Source organism: Barbus barbus, assembly GCF_936440315.1.
Source record: "Barbus barbus genome assembly, chromosome: 4".
Taxonomy (NCBI): Eukaryota; Metazoa; Chordata; class Actinopteri; order Cypriniformes; family Cyprinidae; genus Barbus; species Barbus barbus.
The window spans coordinates 33971295-33991920 of NC_136732.1; the positions used below are offsets into that span (position 1 = coordinate 33971295).

The window sequence follows — 20626 nt, forward strand, 5'->3', positions numbered from 1 at the left end:
ACAGCTATTACGAAATTTGAAGTCTGTTTCATATCGGGTCTGTAAGCAACTAAACTCAGATACATTATTGCTACTCTAATGCCAAGTAGACTTGTGTTTTAACTGCAGAAATAATTACCATACTGAAATGAAAACACACAGATCTCTATAAAACAACCTAGTTCCTTTCCTTGATTACTAATTTTTCCACTTTGCCTTTTTTCACACGTCTCCCCTCCTCTGTATTTCCATGCCTGTAGACTCTTATTATTAATATCAGCACTGATTAATTATATTTAAAGCACTAAGGACGTAATAATTTAACCTCAGGATTCATTATTAGCAGCAGATGGGCAGGTTGTAATTATCTTGTCATTCTGATGATTTTTCTCTGTCTCTTTTCTCCAGGTGAGACGTTCTCTGAGACGTTCAGTCACACAGAGACCTGTCAGACGTGTAGAGAGTGCACGGGTCTCATGCGCATGCAGACCCCCTGCACTGACTCCAACGACGCTGTGTGCGTGTGCAACTACGCCTACTTCATGAACGACCTGACGCACCAGTGCGAACCGTGCACCGTGTGTCCACTCGGTCATGGTGTGATGATGCGCTGCGAGCACTCCCACGACACGCTCTGTGAGGAGTGTCTGGACGACACCTACTCTGATCAGGAGAGCACGCTGGACCCCTGCCTGCCCTGCACCATCTGCGAGGAGGGAATAGAGATTCTCAAGAGGAACTGCACACCCTACAAAGATGCATGGTGTCATGGTGAGAGAATAATACTCTCAAGAAAATCACATGCAAACACAATCAAAATTGAAATCAAATAATAGCATAATAAAAAAAAAAAAAAACAGAATAAAAAAAAACAAAATTATATTAAAAAGGAAAATTTAAAAAAATATAGAAATATAGTTTATATACGGTTTGTGACAAATATAAGCAAATTGGTAACACTTTATTTTAAGGTGTCCATACTACAGAGTATTTACCTAGTTAAGTACTTAGTAGTAGCCGTTGTACCTACATGAAACAAAATGCACTTACCATGTAACTAAGTTATAGAACAGCCTGTACTTACAGTTTGTAATTATGTAGATGTAATAGGCAGCTACTGTTACACATATGAAACAAACCGAGTCTGTTACACAGCTACTTATGTAACCAAAAGATTGTTACGTGTTGCAGACTTTATACAACGTAATTATAAATGTAAGCACACAGACATAAGCTACTTAAAATAAAGTGTATCAAGATTGTACTTAAGTGTACTTCATGTGTATCTATACTGTACACCTTATCCAGCTGCACCTTAGTTTGATTTAACCCACCAGTACACAGCTAAAATACATGTAATACCTTTCTAATTACATTACAATTACAGAATATTACACAGGCATAAGTTAGATTGCACTTAAATGTAGAGTTGCTGCCTATTACATGTACATAATTACAAACTGTAAGTACAGGCTGTTCCATAACTTAGTTACATGATAAGTACGTTTTGTTACATGTAAGTATAATGGCTACTACTAAGTACTTAACTAGGTAATTACTCTGTATTATGACACCTTAAAATATAGTGTTACCGAAAAATAGAATTATTTAAATATATTTTTCCTCCTGTTTGCCACAAACTATATTTCTGCTTCATTTTTCAGTTTACTTCTGCAGGGTTTTTCCTGCATATTTAAGTTGCACACAAAGTGTGCACTTGTAGTGTTTGTAACTTGTGGTCAGTCATGGACAACTGCATGAACACCACAAGCAACTTGTTTGGCTGTATGCGACGTGATTGAGCCTGATTTCTCTCACACGCTTCCTAACAGCTAAATTCTCCCAGTCTCAGTCATAATGTTTGCTTTCCTCCATGTGTTTAAGGATCAGTCTGGGTCATTTCCGGATGTGTCTGCTTGTGGCCTTGCAGTTTAAAGGTCAAAGTGTGGATACTCTGGGCAAAGCCCTGTAGTTATAGAGGTCACAACAGTCCAAAAGGTCAAACCCAGTGACACATGCAAACACACATGTACACATACACACCTCAGGTTCCAAGATATATAAAAGTAGGCATTTGGATCACAGTGATTTTACAACAGGTATTAGATGTTCTTATACCTCCTTAAAAGAGAGAGAGAGAGAGAGAGAGAGAGAGAGAGAGAGAGAGAGAGAAATCCCTGTAAACCTAATCTGGCTTTATGGCTTTCATAACAAGTAAAATAAAATAAAATAAAAAAATAAATATATAGAGATAAAGACTGCTGCAGTTCAATGTTGTGCCACTAGTTGTGCTACAATTGCAGATTTTTCTTTAAAAATTATTGATAATATTAATTTATTATCAGAATAAATAATAACATAATATAATATAACAATCAAATTGTGAGAATTGTGTAGACTCCATGTTGCTACATAGACACTAACAATAGAAAAAACTTCACACAATTACAAAATAAAACATCGAAATAAAACAAAAATCACAAATCAGCTTTATCTACTATTAAAAAATTGCACTTATACAGGCACAAATTAATTTTCATACCTTTAGTTTACAGTGTGGAATAATATAATTATTTATTATAATAAAATATAATCAAAGTCCTTTATTGTCCACTTTATTATCCACACTATTTGAGGAAGGCCGAAATGTGAATTTCGAATGTGAATAAAGCCTTTTTAACTTTTTTTGGACCAGAAGAAGTGCCTTGGATTCTTCTTTTTCCTAATAGTTGTTTCAAACCCAACCAAAGAGCACCTTCTGGGATTATTTCATGAGGTCCTTGATCAGCAAGTAGCTCTTCAAGATGTCTCCTAAGATACTTTTATTGTCCTTCATATTTCACAAACTAACTAAAACATGGCCAGGTGAATGTTTGTTTCTGTTAGGACTGTGGTTACCAAAGAGACACTCTGGCTGTGGCCAGCAAGTAAAATGATGGCCCTTTTTCTACCTCTTTAACACTCACGCTCAACTAAACACACAGAGAAAGCTCTGTTTTCGTGGCTGGAGAGGGCATGTAATGTGGCGTGTCATTGCATTAGTGTGCTAGCGCTTGGACGGTGGGACTGTCTGATGTCTGAAGCCTGAGGATTGGGTGGGCTGGATCTGTCAGTTTGGGGTTTAGTGTCAGCCCTGGCCCTTTGGTTCATGTGTGTGTCACACCCAGATTAACATCTGTCTCAGGTAATCTGATCACAAATGGACAATGCTAACTACAGGTGTAAACGGGGGTCCAAACAGCTTTGTTATTGGATCACTCAAACCACATTTAGAGCTGAAAAATGCATGTGATCACATAGAATTTCTTGTGTAAATGCTAATGTGTCCTGATGCATCCCAGACAACAAAAAGGTCAAGTCTGGTAGCAACAAAACGAATTTACAAAAAAAAAATTGATTGTTTCCTAAATAGGCAAACTCAAACTTTGAGCAATCCAGAACAGCAACCTCAAAAATCAATGTTTAGAAAGAAGAACAGCCACATAGTTAAAAGTCTTTATTTATGAACATACCAAATTGTGATTAATATCAAAGTAAGAATTAATATCAACAAAACACACGCTTTTATCTGATTTACAAAGTGAATGGCTAAAAGATTAGGCCACGACTTTAAGGGAAGTCGTGGCCTAATGGTTAGAGAGTCGGACTCGTAATCCAAAGGTTGCGGGTTCGAGTCTCGGGCCGGCAGGGATTGTAGGTGGGGGGAGTGAATGTCCAGCGCTCTCTCCACCCTCAATACCACGACTGAGGTGCCCTTGAGCAAGGCACCGAACCCCCAACTGCTCCCCGGGCGCCGCAGCATAAATGGCTGCCCACTGCTCCGGGTGTGTGTTCACGGTGTGTGTGTGTTCACTGCTGTGTGTGTGCACGTTGGATGGGTTAAATGCAGAGCACGAATTCCGAGTATGGGTCACCATACTTGGAAGTATGTCACTTCACTAAAACAGTGTTTAAGGTGTGACTTAAAGTGCTCTGCTGTGTGTATGTAGGGTAGCATAATGTGTGCAGTATAAGGAGATATCTCTGCAGATGGAACCTCTAAATCATAAAGCATCTGCAAGTGCTGTCAGTTACACACACACACACACACACACACACACACGTTGGTTTTTGTAGTTTATTGGGACTCTCCATAGGCGTAATGGTTTTTATACTGAACAAACTGTGTGTGTTATTGCCCTACACCAACCCTACACCTAAACTTAGCCCTCACAGGAGACTTTGTGCATTTTTAGATTTTCAAAAAAACACCATTTAGTATGTTTTTTAAGCCTTTTGAATTACGGGGACATAGGCAGTGTCCTCATAAACCACCTTCATATTGTAATACCTCTGTCATACCCATGTCATTATACAAATTTGTGTCCTCATAAACCACATAAACATGTACACACACACACACACACATGTTCAGCTTCACTGGTTCTCATCAGCCTCTTTCCTGTGAGGAGAAGAGAAGAGACACAAATGACACAAAAAGAAAAAATGGGCAAAGAGCTGAAATGTGACGGCTAGTGTTGTGCTTCCGTTAACAATGTTGGAGAGTAACTTATCAAATCAGTGTGTTTTTTCTTTTGTCTTTGCTTTTTGCCTACTTTCATTTAGGAAAGAATCTACATTAAAAAAAAATCAAGAAAGTTTGGGGTCGGTAAGATTTGATTTTTGAAAGAAATCACAAAATGTACTCAGCAAGGACACAACATTTGTAATGGTATTATTAACTGTTTTTTTGACATCCTGAAAAAAATGTATCACACTTTCCACAAACATATTAAGCAGCGCAACTGTTTTCAATACTGATAATACTAAAAATGTTTTGTGAGCACCAAATCAGCATATTTGAATGATTTCTAAAGGAAAAAAAATCAGCTTTGTCATAACTATTTTTTGTTATTAACTTGTAGTGTAGAAAACTAAGCTACTTTTTCATTTGACTGTAATTCAACTACTTTATTATTAGCTTGTATAATTGGAAGCTACAGTTTCAAAATATCTCCCCCAACACTGTCCTGAAGATAATATGATCATCCTTTTTTTTGTGTGTACGGTTACAGCACAGAGCAGTCTTGTTCTGCCCTGTTACACACACACACACACACAGTCATAGAGGTCCTTGTGTATTTCTGAACAGATGACCACCCTCTGCGAGCACCACATTATCATCCTTAAAATGACCTTATATGTGACCTTTCCTGCCTCTCTCTCTCCATCTCGCTCGCTGTCTGTGTATCTCTGACCCTTTCATGTCTATCTCTCTGGTGGGTCAGTCATTTCTGTGCCCTTTGATGAGGGTGGCACATTAAAAACAAGCTCTTTCATGAGAATGACCACAGTAGGAGTCAAATGCACACATGCCTGAATGACCATCTCTCTCCACGCTGGTGGTCCATGATTCATTTCCTGTAGCACATATGGACTTAAGTGGCATGTGTCTGTGTGTGACAGAAAGAGAGATGTGCTGAGCTCTTTCCTTTGTTGGATCGATAAGGCCGCTGGAGTTTCTTACTCTCGGGTTTCAATCTGTGACCTCTATCGCAGCTACTGCATCTCACACACACTCACACACACACACATACATACAGATACATATCAGAGTGTGTGAGAGAGGAGCGACAGCAAAAGTTCTCCTCTCCTCCCGAAGAATTGCATAGCTGTTCTGCTCCAACTCCACTCCGGGTTTCATTTCCCACTCCAAGCATTATTGTTTTGTCACATCCTAACTCATTGTTCGAAAGAAAACACTGTTCATATTTGATATGACTCATCATGCACTAGTGTTATTTTAGTATTATGTATATTATGATTTTATGCTTTTGTTTAAAGGTTTTAGTAATTCCATGTACGTCTGTTATTTTATTAGTTTTATTTTTATATATTTTTATAGGCCCATGAATTTTTGAAATTTCAGTTTAGTAATTTTAGTTCGTCATAAACTTATTTCAGTTAGTAGCCCATGCGATATTTCTAACTTTCATTTAAAGTTTTTAATCAAATATTGATATTTTATTTGAGCAATACTCTAATTACTAAAATAATTTTACTTTGAGGTAACAGTAACAATACCGATATGAATGGTTACGATTTATATAAACCCACTATTTTCCATGTTGGGGAGTCAGATGGGCGTCCCTTGACACCCCTGACATCTGATTGGCCACACAAAATTTTCATTCGCTGCTGGCAGTTGACTGACATTTCATTTCACCTCTTGAGAAAAAGTATTTATGTATTTGTTAATTTATAAATGTTGAATATTAAGAGAATATTAATGTTGGTTGCAAGATACAGAAGAATAAGTTCAAGGGTGGTCGTACATTATAAAAGAAGCGCACTATATTCGTCTCACATCACATTGTTAATATAAATAATGACTTCACCCTAGTCTGGAAGAGTGTATAGCCATTTTTCAATAATATATTTGACTTGTTGTGGATTGAATAAAGTCTATGCTTCATATAGAGAGATGTAAAAACACAGATTGCCCTTTCTGTTGAAAGAAACTATATCTGAAACTATCAACAGCCTTATTTTTATTCTTGAAGCAAACTTTTTGCTTGTAAGGTGATTAGATTTAGTGATTAGTAAGTGGTTTACCATCGGGTTTAGATTTTCTGAACAACTTCTCTAAAAGTCATTGTATAAATTAACATTAGACATTTTGCTTCATTAAAGTTAATCAGATAAGAGAGATAAGATCGTTCCAAATTTAGCCTAACATACACTTTTTGTGCTAGTAATAAACGCAGTCACAGTCACAGTAGCGTGAGTACATTTGGACCACATTTGCCACAATGAACTTGTGGTTATGTGAACTATTACGTCTATCTCTAATCAGCACAGACCGGGTTCCAGAATCAAATCACTAAGGGTGCTCTAGCCTTAACTCTTTCCCCATTAGTGTTTTTCAAAAAAGTTGCCAGCCACCGTCACTGTTTTTGATAATTTTCACTAAATTTTCATGGCCCCCAAAATATTTTGTTGTATGAATACCTATTAAGCTCACCAAAATCTACACTGAGACATTTTTAGAGCACAGGATATTGATTTCAGTATAAAAGATTAATGACAAAAGCATTTCAATTAAGATATACATCATTAAATTCAAAAAGTCTGGCTGTGCTTAATGGGTACATTTTTGTACCCTTTAAGCACACCCCTGTTCCCATTGTGCTCACATCATGTTTTATTAAAAAATCTTGTTTATTTTAAGGACATTTCTTTAAGAATAATTGTAAAAATATATCTTTTTTGAAGGTACAAAGTCAATCACAAAAAAAACAAAACAAAACACTAGAATCAAGCAACAGGCATTCAAGTCGATCAGTTATATATTCATAATGAAGTGTTATCTGAGCACATATCAACATCTAGACTAGTCTACATTCAGCTAAGTAACACATTCAAAAATCAAATAAAACAAACTAATAAAACATTTCATTCATGGGGATGAACACAGAAATTAGCCTCATTATAAACCTCTTTTTAAATGGCTGTTAATTTATCTAAAGTCTCTTAAGGCTGGAATACACTACATGATTTTTGCCCTGATTTTCCACAGATTTACAGTCAGGAGAAGTTGATGCTAGTTGCCAAAGATCAGAGCCAGTCTGCAGATTTGAGTCGACTGATTCCATAGAAAATCGATTAACTTAACGTGACGACCATCAGTTAATATTTAAAGTCTGTTTATGAAGTATTTACATAGACGTTCAACGTGGAAGAGCTTAAAGAGAACACACTGAGCTTAATTGGAGCAGCAACAATTTTTAATACATTTCATGTAATATTAATTAAAATGCCAGGATTGTGCTAAATAAATAGTCTAAAGGTCATGTATTAAGTTCATAAATATTTTAATATGAACAACTATTATTAACAATATCTATGAAATTATACCTTTTCTTATTGATGTCACACTGAAGCTGTATGATTTTCATAGTAGTGTACCCTTTAAGCTCACCTTAAAAATGACAGCAGTGTAAAACAACAGACCAGCAATAAACTGTCAATTTCTAATATTATGGATGTAAAAGAACAAACAGTAAAGCCTGTGAAGTGATATGTTAGTGTATCACACAATCTTGTACAGCTAGTCAGCTAACTGTGTTCTGTTAGCATCTGCGCTGTGTTGCTAAAACTATCTTTTGGATCTAATGTAATTATTTCCCACATCCATGTTCCAGGTTATAATATGTATTATTTTACAATAAGTAGTGAAACTTGCCCCAAATAAAGGCTTAAACATCTACAAAGTGCACATTTCAGGGGCTACTCTTTTGGTGAAAGATTTTAGACAGCTTTCAAAATGGCCGCTAGACAGTGTGAACACATGGAGACCCATATCTCAGTGTCTCATATATTATGATCTGATTGACCTGAAATTATAGGAGGTATATAGTAACAAACATATCAACTGGTTAAGACATCAAGTAGGATAATAAATTACATTTTGTTTTCATAATCTGATCTCAAAAATGGAAGTGTGCTTAATGGGTACGTTTACCCTATCTGATCATGCAAAACATCAAAATAAAGAGCAGAGCCTCTAATTTATGAGAAAAAAAAATCAGCTTTAATCTATCTTCAAGCATTCTTTATTTTTTTGTCACGGGGAAAGAGTTAATAATCTATTTTAACATTTCACATTTTTGTCCCTTCTATTTCTATATGGTTATCAATCACTATATCAATCATTACAATTTCGAAAGTGAACCCCAGGTTTAAATGCAGATTCATTTGCTGTGGGATTCCTCTGGTACTTATAGCAGTATGAAAAACTATTTTAATTTTATTAAAATTCTGAATGGACAAAACAGCCTAAAGAGCCTTCTCCCTTTATAACCACTCAAATCTGTCACTCATCTTATTTCACAGTGATCTCACACAGTTCCCTTATAATCAATCAAGCTCTCTGCACTACACAATGAATCTCTTATATCGTGTCTACACTTTGTTATAATGAAAGGAGTGTGCAAAACTCTACATTAAACAAAAAAACATATTTGAGCCATATTGAGTGGATTCTGACTTAAATGCATGTAATTGTTCAAGAGATCCACAGATATGTCTGTGATTGGCAACATTGCTCAACGCTGCCAAAAACACATTGTAAAGAGAAACCTCTGATGCTCTCCAGAGTACAAACACAAATACACACTGAAGGTGCTCTACACAGGCTAGCCAGATTAAACTTTTTCATTTTACTAGATACCGTATCAACACTATATAGAGAAAAAAACTGTGCCCGAATGCAAAAAAAAAAAAATCACATTTCTTACTAGAGATCCATTTTACTCTCAGTTTTTCATGGTTATTTAAAATGAGACACATACTATTATTTTAATCTCCAATCTGTTATTTAAGAGATTAGAAAGTTCTTTAATGCCTTTAGTGTTATTGTGTGCCCAGCTATTAGAACTATGTTATTCTATGGTGTTAGCAATGTAATTCTCATACATCATTTTCATGAATTTTGTTGAGAAACCATGAGCAACAAGCAAATAAAGACTGAGAGAGAGAACTTGAATAATCAGAAATGCTTATTTCAAGAAATGTAAAGCATTAAAGAGCTGATAAAATGTAAAAACTGTAACTTGAATGCAATGTAAGTCGCTTTGGATAAAAGCGTCTGCTAAATGCATAAATATAAATGCATTATTATTGGCCCGTGTCTCCTGTTCTGGGAGAGCTGTGCATGGAGGGAGGTGTGCTTTTCTATCTAGAATGTTAATTTTTTGCTGCACAAAAACTGATTTTATGTCAACATGGAATGAGATCTTATGGGTAGTAATGGTTATATGGCGACCAGAATTGCATACTCAGCGTTGTTCTCATTAAATAAAACAAAAACTGAAACTATGAAAAACTTTTTTGTTAACTAAAATAAAACTAAAAAAACGAATTAAAAATACAGTTTCATAACTCGGATCAAAATAAAATACAAATCAATTTTACTTGGCATATTATAAAACTAGAACTAACTATGGCAAAATTAACAAAATTAACAAAACCTAAACTAAATTGTAAATTTAGTTAAAATAAAATGGAAATTAAGTCTAAATTAAAAAAATATAAATGATAAAACACAAACATGCATAGGTAAATAAATAGCCTCAAATTTTTAAGAACTTCTCTATTTATATATATTTTAAATAACAAATCCTTAAGACAGATTAATAAATGTGTGAGCGTACGTGTGTTAATGCCTCCTGCTAGTGTAATTACTGCAGCTAATCAGAGCACTTAACAGCAAAGCTTCTGTTCATTTAGCCATCCATCGTTCACACACACACACACACACCCATCTGGCTCTTATCGTTCCCCCTCCTGTCTATCACCCACTCCCACACTCCCAAAAACACACATACACACACACACACACACATACACATGAGGAGAGAATAAGGATTGCTGTGTGTGTGACAGTCTTTCGAGAGTGTTTTCTGTTAGATAAAGAGAGCCATTATAACAAACTTGAAAAGGGTTGCCAGATAAGCATTAAAATCCTTTACAAAAAACAGCACTGTGAGACGAGGAGAATAAAGACTCCTCATTAAATACGGCACCCAGCTGAGGGTTAACAAGCACTTCACACTTGGCACCTCGTCTCGAAAACGCCCACTTAAGAAGAAAAATGTTTAAAGTAAAAAGAGAAGAATTTTAAATTGTTAACCTTTGGCTTGGGTGAGTTTTACAGCCTTCATCCAAAAAAGAAAAGCCTCGTTTTCACTCAGGCTTCAAGCTCAGTCAGGCTGAAAACACATCCACATATCGCAATTTCACATACTCTGTTTTCAATCAGAGAGCCAGAGAAAGAAAAAGAGAGAGCGCTTTCAAAAATCGTTTACCTTTTAGTGCATACTCGTTCAGAAAACAAATGAATGTTTCCTTCAAGAAAGAGGGAGGAGACGGGCTGGGGGAGGTCTTGAGAAGACTGACAGCAAGTGAAAGAGACTGATAAAGAAAAGAAAGAGGGCTGCTGCACATCTTTAGATGCCCACAAGTTTGAAAGGTGTGCCAAAGATAAGAAGACTGTGTCTGCGTGTCTGCAAACCAATCTAGAAAACAATGTTCTTTAATTAATAGTTAAACAGCTCATAACTAAGTCACTTTCATTATGACTTTAATATTCAAACATGACTCATATTTTACCTACACTTCATAGACTATAAAATGAAACAAAAACAACAAGCTAGTAGCTGTGGAACAGAGTAGCTGGTTTCTAGCTGGTTCACACCAAGGACGATAACTATAATGATAACAATAACTATTAAGTTTTAATAATAGACGAGACCTTAATCAGGTTAGACGTCATACTGAATACAAACGGGTCATGGACTGCCTTTTTTTTTATTTTTTACTGTTCTCTGAGGTCCACTTCTAAAGTTATCAAGATTTTTACATCAAAAAACATAATTTACTGCTATGATTGGCTAATAGTTGTGTATGTTTGACAGCCCACATTCTTCACAGATGGACGCTGCTGTGATTGAGGTTAAAAATGCACAAATACACAGTACATATCAAATGATCTGTAATAACAGACAAAGCAAAAGTTACCATGTAATAAAAGCAGTTACTCACTTTTGGGTTGTGACATTACTGTCGGATCCAATATAGTCGGCAAAACATTATCTTTTAGTTTTAATCTTTCTGGACATCCTGTGTCGAATTGTGCCTGAATCCATGGTAAAATAAAGTGAACAAAGGACCAAGCTTTTACTGAAGTAAAGTAAAATAGAGTATATCGTTTGGTTTCTGAGTAAAGCTTTGCTTGCCGCTCTTGTCATTCACCTACTAAATGCATGAATCAGTGGGTGGGGCTAAACAGGCATTGATGTAGAAGCAGGTGTTGATCTTCTTCTGCAGAGGCAGTGCTTATCCACACTGTTACATCGTAGAGTTACACATTCCACAAGCTGTCATTTTGCTGACTGCCTTCAATATAAGCGGTTATATTGTTAGACTAACAACAAAGTTTTGAAACTTACAGGACGTTTTTATAGTAATGATCTCTCATATGTCAAAAGATGAAGGGAATTGATTTCTCAGTTCATGACCCCTTTGATACAGATGAAAACAAGGCTGTGAGGGATAGCCTTTCAGTCTTTACACTGTATAAAGTTCCTAGATCATGTAATTTTCACCACTCACATCTTTTACATTTTTTTAATATAGTTTTGTGTTCTTGTGTGCTATAGAGAAGTCCATACCACACCTATAATGATATCGCTGGAATCACTTTTAGATGATTTGTGGCTTTAGAACATAGTGGCTGGTCAATAGTCAGCTTAAGCTGAATTTTCATACTGTGGTGAGATCAAAGGCGAGATTAACAGCAATTTCCAAATCCTAAATGTTGCATGTTAATCAAAAGAGCTGGTTTTTAAACGGCACCTTCAACTTTATTTCCTTCTTTAGCTGGAGCTTCTTGTAAATCAAACCAAAGTTCTTGCAAAAAGGTTCTCTGTTTCAGCACTGCTCAATATGGCCGCTCTGGAATAGTTCAGATGAGAATGTTTTAGACAATCATGGCAACGTGAAGACCTCCTGTTGAGCCAGCTCGAACCCTGTCACCACCAATTTTACAGTCATGAAAGATATGAACCATAACAATCTCTGGACTCTTTTCTTGAGAAAGAGTGAAGAGTTCAACAGTAAAACAACGAAAAGTTGTGTGTGTGTGTGTGTGTATAAGTGCAACAGTTGGGTTCTATAAGTAAAAGCCATTTATTTATTTCCTCCATAGAGATATTTATTTAGCTTTATATTCAAACTTACTGAATTTATGACTTAAAATCAATAGCTTTATATTGCACCATCATTTGCAAAGCTTCACTGGATGAGTAATGTATTATTAATAGTTTTAAGTACTTCGATTTAAAGCAAAAGTTTGTAATGTAATTAATCTCAGAGCTGGTTCATTTGGGTTTTAATGATTATAGAGAAAATGAATAGGAAAATACTTTCGGCACAAAGGCCTCTAAAAAAGCAGATGGCCACTGCTGTGCTCTATTAGGAGCTGGAAGGAGTTTATGGGGGGTTGCCTTTGTATAAATTATGCATCAAATCAATAGAGAGAGGAAGAAAGATAAAAAGACAAATAGTGCCTTTAGTGGGTGAAAAAGGCTATATATCATATAACACCATCCAGACAGCCATTGGTCAATTTCACAACCTCTACTAACGGTCTCACTAGGTTCAGTTCAATATCCCATTTGCATTTTAAATGACATAAATAGTGTGAATTCTGTTTGGATGTAACAGCAGATTGCAGAAGTTTTCGCCATCAGTTTGCATCAACGTCCAGTCATTCAGAGCTAATGCATGTGTGACTGTCTCTCTTTCTTTTCTAGATCCTTTGAATCCTACGTATCCCGCGTCCACTAGTGATTCCAGTTCGTTTGTCACTGATCCGAACCATTTGTGGAGCCCCAACCCCGGAGGGGATGCCACCACACCCAAACCCAGCTCCCCTCATTTCATTGGCAGAGGGCTAAACGAGAACCTGATTCCCATCTACTGCCCCATCCTTGCAGCGGTCGTAGTCGGCCTCCTGGCTTACATCATCTTCAAGAGGTGAGCGACAGAGAGGAAAAAACTTAAAATAAAGATGTAAGAACAAATTGAAATGATTGAGGACAGTGATAGGCGGTGAATAATTCAGGCCTGGTCTTAATTTGTATTTATCCTGGATTTTTAGATGAACCCTCATGCTGCGTTCCAGTCATTTTGACTTGGAGAGAATATTCTTTTTCCTGAAAATGCTAGTTAATGTTATGACATTGTGCTGAAATTTAGTGAGTTTACTCACACGGGGCATAACAACTTCCCGCTATATATACTTATACTATGGATCTTAAATTCAGTTGTACTTATTTACGACAAGATATAATGTATTACAATGCACATTATGAATAATTATAATGCATTATATGCTTTAATAACGATTTAAATAATGCTTTATAATGCATTATACATAAAGGCTTTAAGTAAAGTGTTATCAGCCTGTAATTTTTGACTGGGAACATCAAATCAGGTAAAGAATTTTCAGCATAGCACAAGGGTTAAGTAATTTTTAGATGATTGTTTCAGCTAATTATTATTAATAATTACTTTATTACATTACTGTATGTGATATGGTATTTATATTAACTTAATATCAGAGGACAGAGGATGCCAACGCTCAGACAACATACAGAATTACCAAATTTTGCCATAAGTTAAATATATTACGTTTCTGCAATATGTAAATATATTGTGGAAACTTAATTTCCTGTAGAGTTGCTTTGCAACGATTTGTATCATAAAAAGCGCTATACAAATAAACAAACTTGAACTTGAACAAACTATAAATTAAAGTATTAAAACAAATTAAATTAAATTACATTAAGAAAAATAGTCATAGAGACATCTTTAGACATATTTAGGCATATTAAAACACCACTGTGCAAACATGTTTGTTGTTGAAATAGAAAGCCAGTGATGCTTCCCTCTCACTCATTATATTCATTTGTACTGTACATGTGCATCTGTGCCTTCCAGGTGGAACAGCTGCAAGCAGAATAAACAGGCAGCTAATAATCGCGCAGCCACAGCCAATCAGACACCATCTCCAGAGGGAGAGAAGCTGCACAGTGACAGCGGCATCTCAGTGGACAGCCAGAGTCTGCAGGAGCAGCAAGCGCAGACACAGACGCAGGCGCAGGCTCACACACAGCTGCATGCAGCAGAGCAGATCGGTAAGATCATGAGCTAAAGACAGGGCTTGAAGAGGATTATTGTCATTTATAACAGAAAGTTAGTTTCAAACACATTGTCCTCTAGCGCAAGCTATTGGTTGAGCCAATGTCGCTTTGCACTGTGTATTTTACATACTAATATACTCCCATACTTCTCACTTCTCTTCTGTGTACCTTTAGTGTCTCTCTCTCCCTGTCTCATCTCTCCATTCGCTCTCATATCTTTTTTTTTACATTCCACTATCTTATACACTTGGCTTTTCCATGTAAGGCTGGGTGTGGATGACACAGTTGACACGTTTATCATTCAGATCTTAAAAGGATCACACAAGTCGAGAACTGCCTAGATATACACGCACAAACCCTGAAAATAAACCCAAGAAGTTCTTTCATACATTCCAGGGAAATCTCTAAATCGCTTGTGTGCAGTTCAATAATATTTAAAAGACCACAAGATGGTAACAGTTCAAATAAAGTGGTCATGTTGATTCAACCTGCCGCAAAGTGCAGGGAAGGATGTCAAACATCTTCACTGGGGACAAATGTTCTCAGTTGGAAGAGCATTAAATGTATGCATATCACTTGATGAAATTGATTCAGCACACACAAAAAAAAGGACATACATTTAAAGGTCAAGTGTAACTTTTGCGCCAATAGTGGATCCTATAGGAACTGCAGATAATAACAATTGTTGCAAAACAGATTTCCCAAACACTCTATTCATCTTGCCTTGCTCAGAGAGGAAAAAAAGAAAGAAAGGCAAAGAAAATCCAGCAATGCAAGAGCATAAAATATCTAAAACGATATGGTATATGTTGTCTTTAATAACATATGTTGTCTTTCTGAGACAACAATCTCAGAAAAAAACCTTTAAAACACTAAATAATTAAAGGAATAGTTCACTTCCAGAATAAAAATTTTGTGATAGTTTACCCATGTCATCCAAGATGTTGATTTTAATCAGCCGAAAAGAAAGTAAGGTTTTTGAGGAAAACATTCTAGGATTTTTCTCCATATAGTGGGCTTCAATGGGGATCAATGGGTTGAAGGTCCTAATTGCAGTTTCAGTGCAGCTTCAAATGCAGCTACATGATCCCAGCCGAGAAATAAGGGTCTTATCTAGTGAAATAATCAGCCATTTTCTAAAAAATAAATAAATAATAATTTATATACTTTTTAAACGCTATGCTTTCTGGGCCCCCTGAACAGCATATTGACTGGTTTTTAACCAGAAATGCCGTAGAGCCCTTTGAAGCTGCATTGAAAATGCAATTTGGACTTTTAACACATTGATCCCCATTGAAGTCCACTATATGGAGAAAAATCCTGGAATGTTTTCCTCAAAATCCTTCATTTAAGTCAAGTCACTATTATTTGTATAGCGCTTTTAACAATGCAAATTGTGTCAAAGCAGCTTTACATCAGCTTGATATAAAGCCGGGTGGCTTTATAAAAGCTTTACACTATTTAGATGGGAAACAGTTTGTCGAAATAGTGTCATTCTCCTCTGTTCAGAAAAAAATCAGCAGTTTAATTCCTTTTTGACTGAAGAAAGAAAGACATGAACATCTTGGATGACATGGAGGCGAGTAAATTATTAGGAAATTTTTATTCTGGCTAAAAATAGATAGTGAACTAATCCTTTAACTGGTGCTTTTGAGGAAGAATTTATCACATATTTCTTCTTTGCGACTAAGGCCTGCAAATACCACAGAAGAGAGAAACGAAAGATCATAATAATGGCATCAGTATAGTCTGTTTACAAAGAGAGGCTAGTACTTAGAACAGTTTATTAAATATTAAAATGTCAAATATCTAATATTCCATACAACTGTGTGTGTGTGTGTGTGAGAGAGAGAGAGGGAGAAAGAGAGAAAGTACTGGCCTGAGTGAATCACTATGGATAAAAGCACCTTCTCAATGAATAAATAAGTAGTAGCATTTTCATTTGCATTAATTGAAAATGGTTCTGTGAGCCAAGGGCATTATATTAACCTGTCATGCATACATCAGTCCGCTTCGAAAGACAGAAAGAAAGAAAGAATGAAAGAAAAAGAAAGCAAGAAGGACATCAGCCTACAGACATTTATGAAAGAGATTATCAGACTATTGAGTTCAGCCACGATTTAGACGAGGGAGAAAAAGACAGTCTTGAGTTTTGGAGATGAGACTTATGACGTTCTTGAGAGGGTGCAGCAGTGCATCATGGGAGCTGGGTGGTGAATAGTGTTGGTTTGGGGGGTGGGGGGGGGGGTGCAACCTTTGCAAAGAAAGAGGAAAACAAAAACAAGAGTGTCAGGAATGTGAAGCAGACCATTGAAACAACACCATCACAGAGGCCCAGGAAACAAACAAAACACATCCAGGTCACATTTGCATTGAGATAATCATAAGATTGTTTGCGTTGTGACATCACATTTAAGCATGTCCTCCCAAAGTTCTCATTACCGTGTCAAATCTGACCATTTTACTTTTAAGATTTATTATTATTATTATTATTTTTTATTACTGTAAAATAAAGTAATTATTTACTAGAATATAATGGTAAATACAGTAACACACACACACGCACACACACACATGCACACACGCGCACACACACACACACACACACACACACACACACACACATCTATATATATATTTTAAGCAGTACAACAAAAGGAGGATGAATAAGGATCATCCACATGCCTTTTAGTTTATTTCTATGTGATTTATCTTCTCATCAAAATGTGTTTTCTCCCTTTCTCTTCACTGCCTGGATCACAGTGGCAAATTCTGTCAGTCTAAACACACACATATACACACATGCATTCACACACATAATGCAACAATGTCATCCAGAACAGGTGTGATTTTTCCATCAGGTTTTTCTGGCAATCCCTCCTTTCTTCTCAAACATGGCTACTGTAAACACACAGGCACCAGTTGTAAACAAATTAGTGGCAAGGGTCTCTCTCTATAGCTTCAGTCCTCAGTGCCCACACTTAGTGATCAATGTTTTGCGTTTGGATCTTCCATTACAGCATCTGTCTCCTAATACAGTACATAATAAACATTTGTTTTTATTTTATCATTTTAAATTATGTTTAGAAGTATTTTTAATTGATGTATCTGTGCACTTTTGAATACAATTAAATATGGGGTTAAAAATGACCAAATTTAAAAGCTTTTAGAAGGTTTAAGAAACCACTACCTCTTTAGCTAATGAAACATCAATGTCAGTTTCATCTTGTATAGCCAGACTTTTGTCTAATGGCATTAAGTCCCCATTGCATCTTATCTTGGCTAAGAACTGTCTAAGGTTCTGCCTGAATGACAAGTAAAACCATACATTTTAGTTTTCACATGTCGTTTAGGGACAGGTTTATCTAAAATGTATCTAAAAACCTGCTGGAAATCAATAGAATCAGATTGAAGCTGCAGATTTTTGGATAGCACTTTCTAGTTTGGTGCGCAAAACACTTTAGATGGTCAGTGAGCATGGGCAGTCTGTTTAAGGCTAGAGAAATATGCACTGGCCAGACAGTCTGACTGTAAGACTGGCTCATTAGGAGCTGTTGTATGACAAATCACAGGATGACTTTAGACCTACTGGTGCGTCAGTGCCTGCATTTTTTTTATCTACCAGCAAGCTGCTAATAAGCATCAGCTACAAATGTTTGCCGCCGCTTCTACAGAATCATTAAAACATGCAGACGACACACATGGTGTGTTCGGAAATGTGTGCAGATGTATTTTTTAGCTAATAGGGCGAACTTGTTAAAGCACCCAAGAGGCCGGTGAATGTGCTGCAGAATCAGCTGTTCCTGCTTGTACATATCTCTTCATTTTACTCTTACTAGAGTCACTGGTCTCTGTTATCTGTTGCCGTCAATTGGGAGTGACAAATAACTTGATTAACTGGTGTAAATGTGCTGTGTCAGTAGTTCAGGAGGAGTTAGCAGATAATGCTAGTATACCAGTATTCCTCTCTGTCACTCTCTAGCAGCTCTTACTTTTCCAAGCTTTCACTAGACTCAAGGGAACGAACGAATGGATGAGTGGATTTCAGAGGAGATGGATGAAGGTGAAAGGGTATTTAATTTTTTAAAGGAATTCAGTCCACTTGTGATCGCATGGATCCACACTTTGCTCAACACGGAGATCAGTCACGCCATCTGCCAAGGTGTGAGCGGCTAATCAGGAGAGTCGGGGCAATTCCCATCGGGCTGTGCGTCATTTGAGCTGGTCGAAGGCTGGCAATACAGCATGAACCATAGCAAATTTCTGGCACCTTTTCTGATATCACTCTATGCTTTTTTTCCTTTCTATATATACATTTCAGATTCATTCTCATCCATCTAAATGCACCATTTCCCTTCTGTCAGTGCAGGTTTAACACTGACATTTGCAGCTTTTGTCTTCATGTAATTCCAAACCTGTATGACTTACTTTTTATCTGTGAAATACTAAAGATATTTCAAATAAATAGAAGATATAGAAGAAAGTCAGTCACACAGATTTGGAATAAAACAAAGGTGAACTATCCTTTTAAAGGTACATGTCTCTCTATTTACATTTGATTCAGTTCAAGACTTTTCTGTGCGTGGGATTTTTTATTTTTTTGACTCATTAAAAAATTTGTCACAAACAGTACATTGCTTTTGTAAATGTGTCTTTGCATATAGTGTGCATAATACTGTTGAACTATATTTAACTAAGAAGCTACATTGAAATATTATGTTTACTATTTGCCTACGCACATTTTCTCACACTTTCTCAGTGCTCTCGGAGGTGCTCTTGAGCACAACATTTGGTCAGAACTACCCTCGGTAGGCCGAGAGAGTGTGATGTCGAAATACCGCATCCCCCACTGAGGACACTGAAAATGTAGGACGGCCCTCATGGGACAAAAGACTGTAGCATTTCCAGGTTTGGTAGAAAGTGTGAATAGAATATGATAAACAATCTCCAGTTTGATAGACATGCTTTTGAGTTAAGTTGTATTTTACCCCTCAAAAATCTAAATTTGTTTTAATTGAGCACTAGCTACAGTAACTTTTTTTTTGCCTTTTTATACTGCTTGTTTATAGCGTACATATACACAATTTATATCTTTCCTCTATAACTAATTAAACAGTAGACTTTTGTTTCTCCAGTGGGTGGGTATGGCGACATTTGTCTCCATAGACTGCTATGATGTCATATACAAGATGGGAAAAAGGTGTTGTTTTTTTTGGTATTACACAAATGGCAAAGCTCTGAATTGCTCCAGACACAAAACGGTACCTCAGAACTAAAAGCCTACTTGCAGCATTCCGGAACTGTTTCCATGGCATCCCACAATTGACAACAGATTGAAGGGTTAGTGGGAAAATGAGGCATTTGTGTCTCAGGCTGAATGTAGTAGTGATTGCAGTTAAATGGTTAGGGCAGGCAGAGGGGAACGGGATGCTCAGAGCTCCAGGGGGACTGCTCACTGCTCGCCTCAAATTGGCTAAAAATTTAACCTGCATTTTATTTAGTGAGAAAAAGTTTTCAGTATTTCATTTTGACACGATATGAAGCAGTGCATAATATTTCTCTGTAAAGGATTATTTAGTGCACAACAATAATATTTAAAGGTTACTAGTATTCATGCACAAATAATAAGTTTTCTTGTCAACTATATTCATAACGAAAGTTGTGTGATCCATGACTAGTCAACACCAAAAGTGTCAAAAAAGCGTTAGAACAAACTGAAAACCCCCTAGTGTAAGATTCTGTAATATTCAATGTTCACTTTTAGGGAAGTTACTGTGAAATTTCAAGTTATTCATTAGTCAAAGAAGTTCAACTACAGTCAAGCCACAATTTTGAAAATGATCTACACTAGCAAAAAATAGCTTACTACTTTGAGGCAGTATTTGTGTGGCACAATAAAC

The 20626-nt window shown here is 36.4% G+C and overlaps 2 protein-coding genes across 2 annotated transcripts in view; one reads left to right on the forward strand and one right to left on the reverse strand.

Annotated features, from left to right (window-relative positions):
• LOC306868757 (nucleolar transcription factor 1-like) overlaps window positions 1-20626 on the reverse strand; it is a 967110-nt gene that overhangs the window by 74120 nt on the left and 872364 nt on the right. The window lies entirely within an intron of this gene.
• The window catches only part of ngfra (nerve growth factor receptor a (TNFR superfamily, member 16)), a 46038-nt gene that overhangs the window by 20295 nt on the left and 5117 nt on the right, over window positions 1-20626 (forward strand). Inside the window, exons 3-5 of the mRNA XM_079415104.1 lie at window positions 388-750; window positions 13335-13557; window positions 14524-14720. Coding sequence (XP_079271230.1) covers window positions 388-750; window positions 13335-13557; window positions 14524-14720 — 783 coding nt within the window. The remainder of the gene's footprint in view (window positions 1-387; window positions 751-13334; window positions 13558-14523; window positions 14721-20626) is intronic.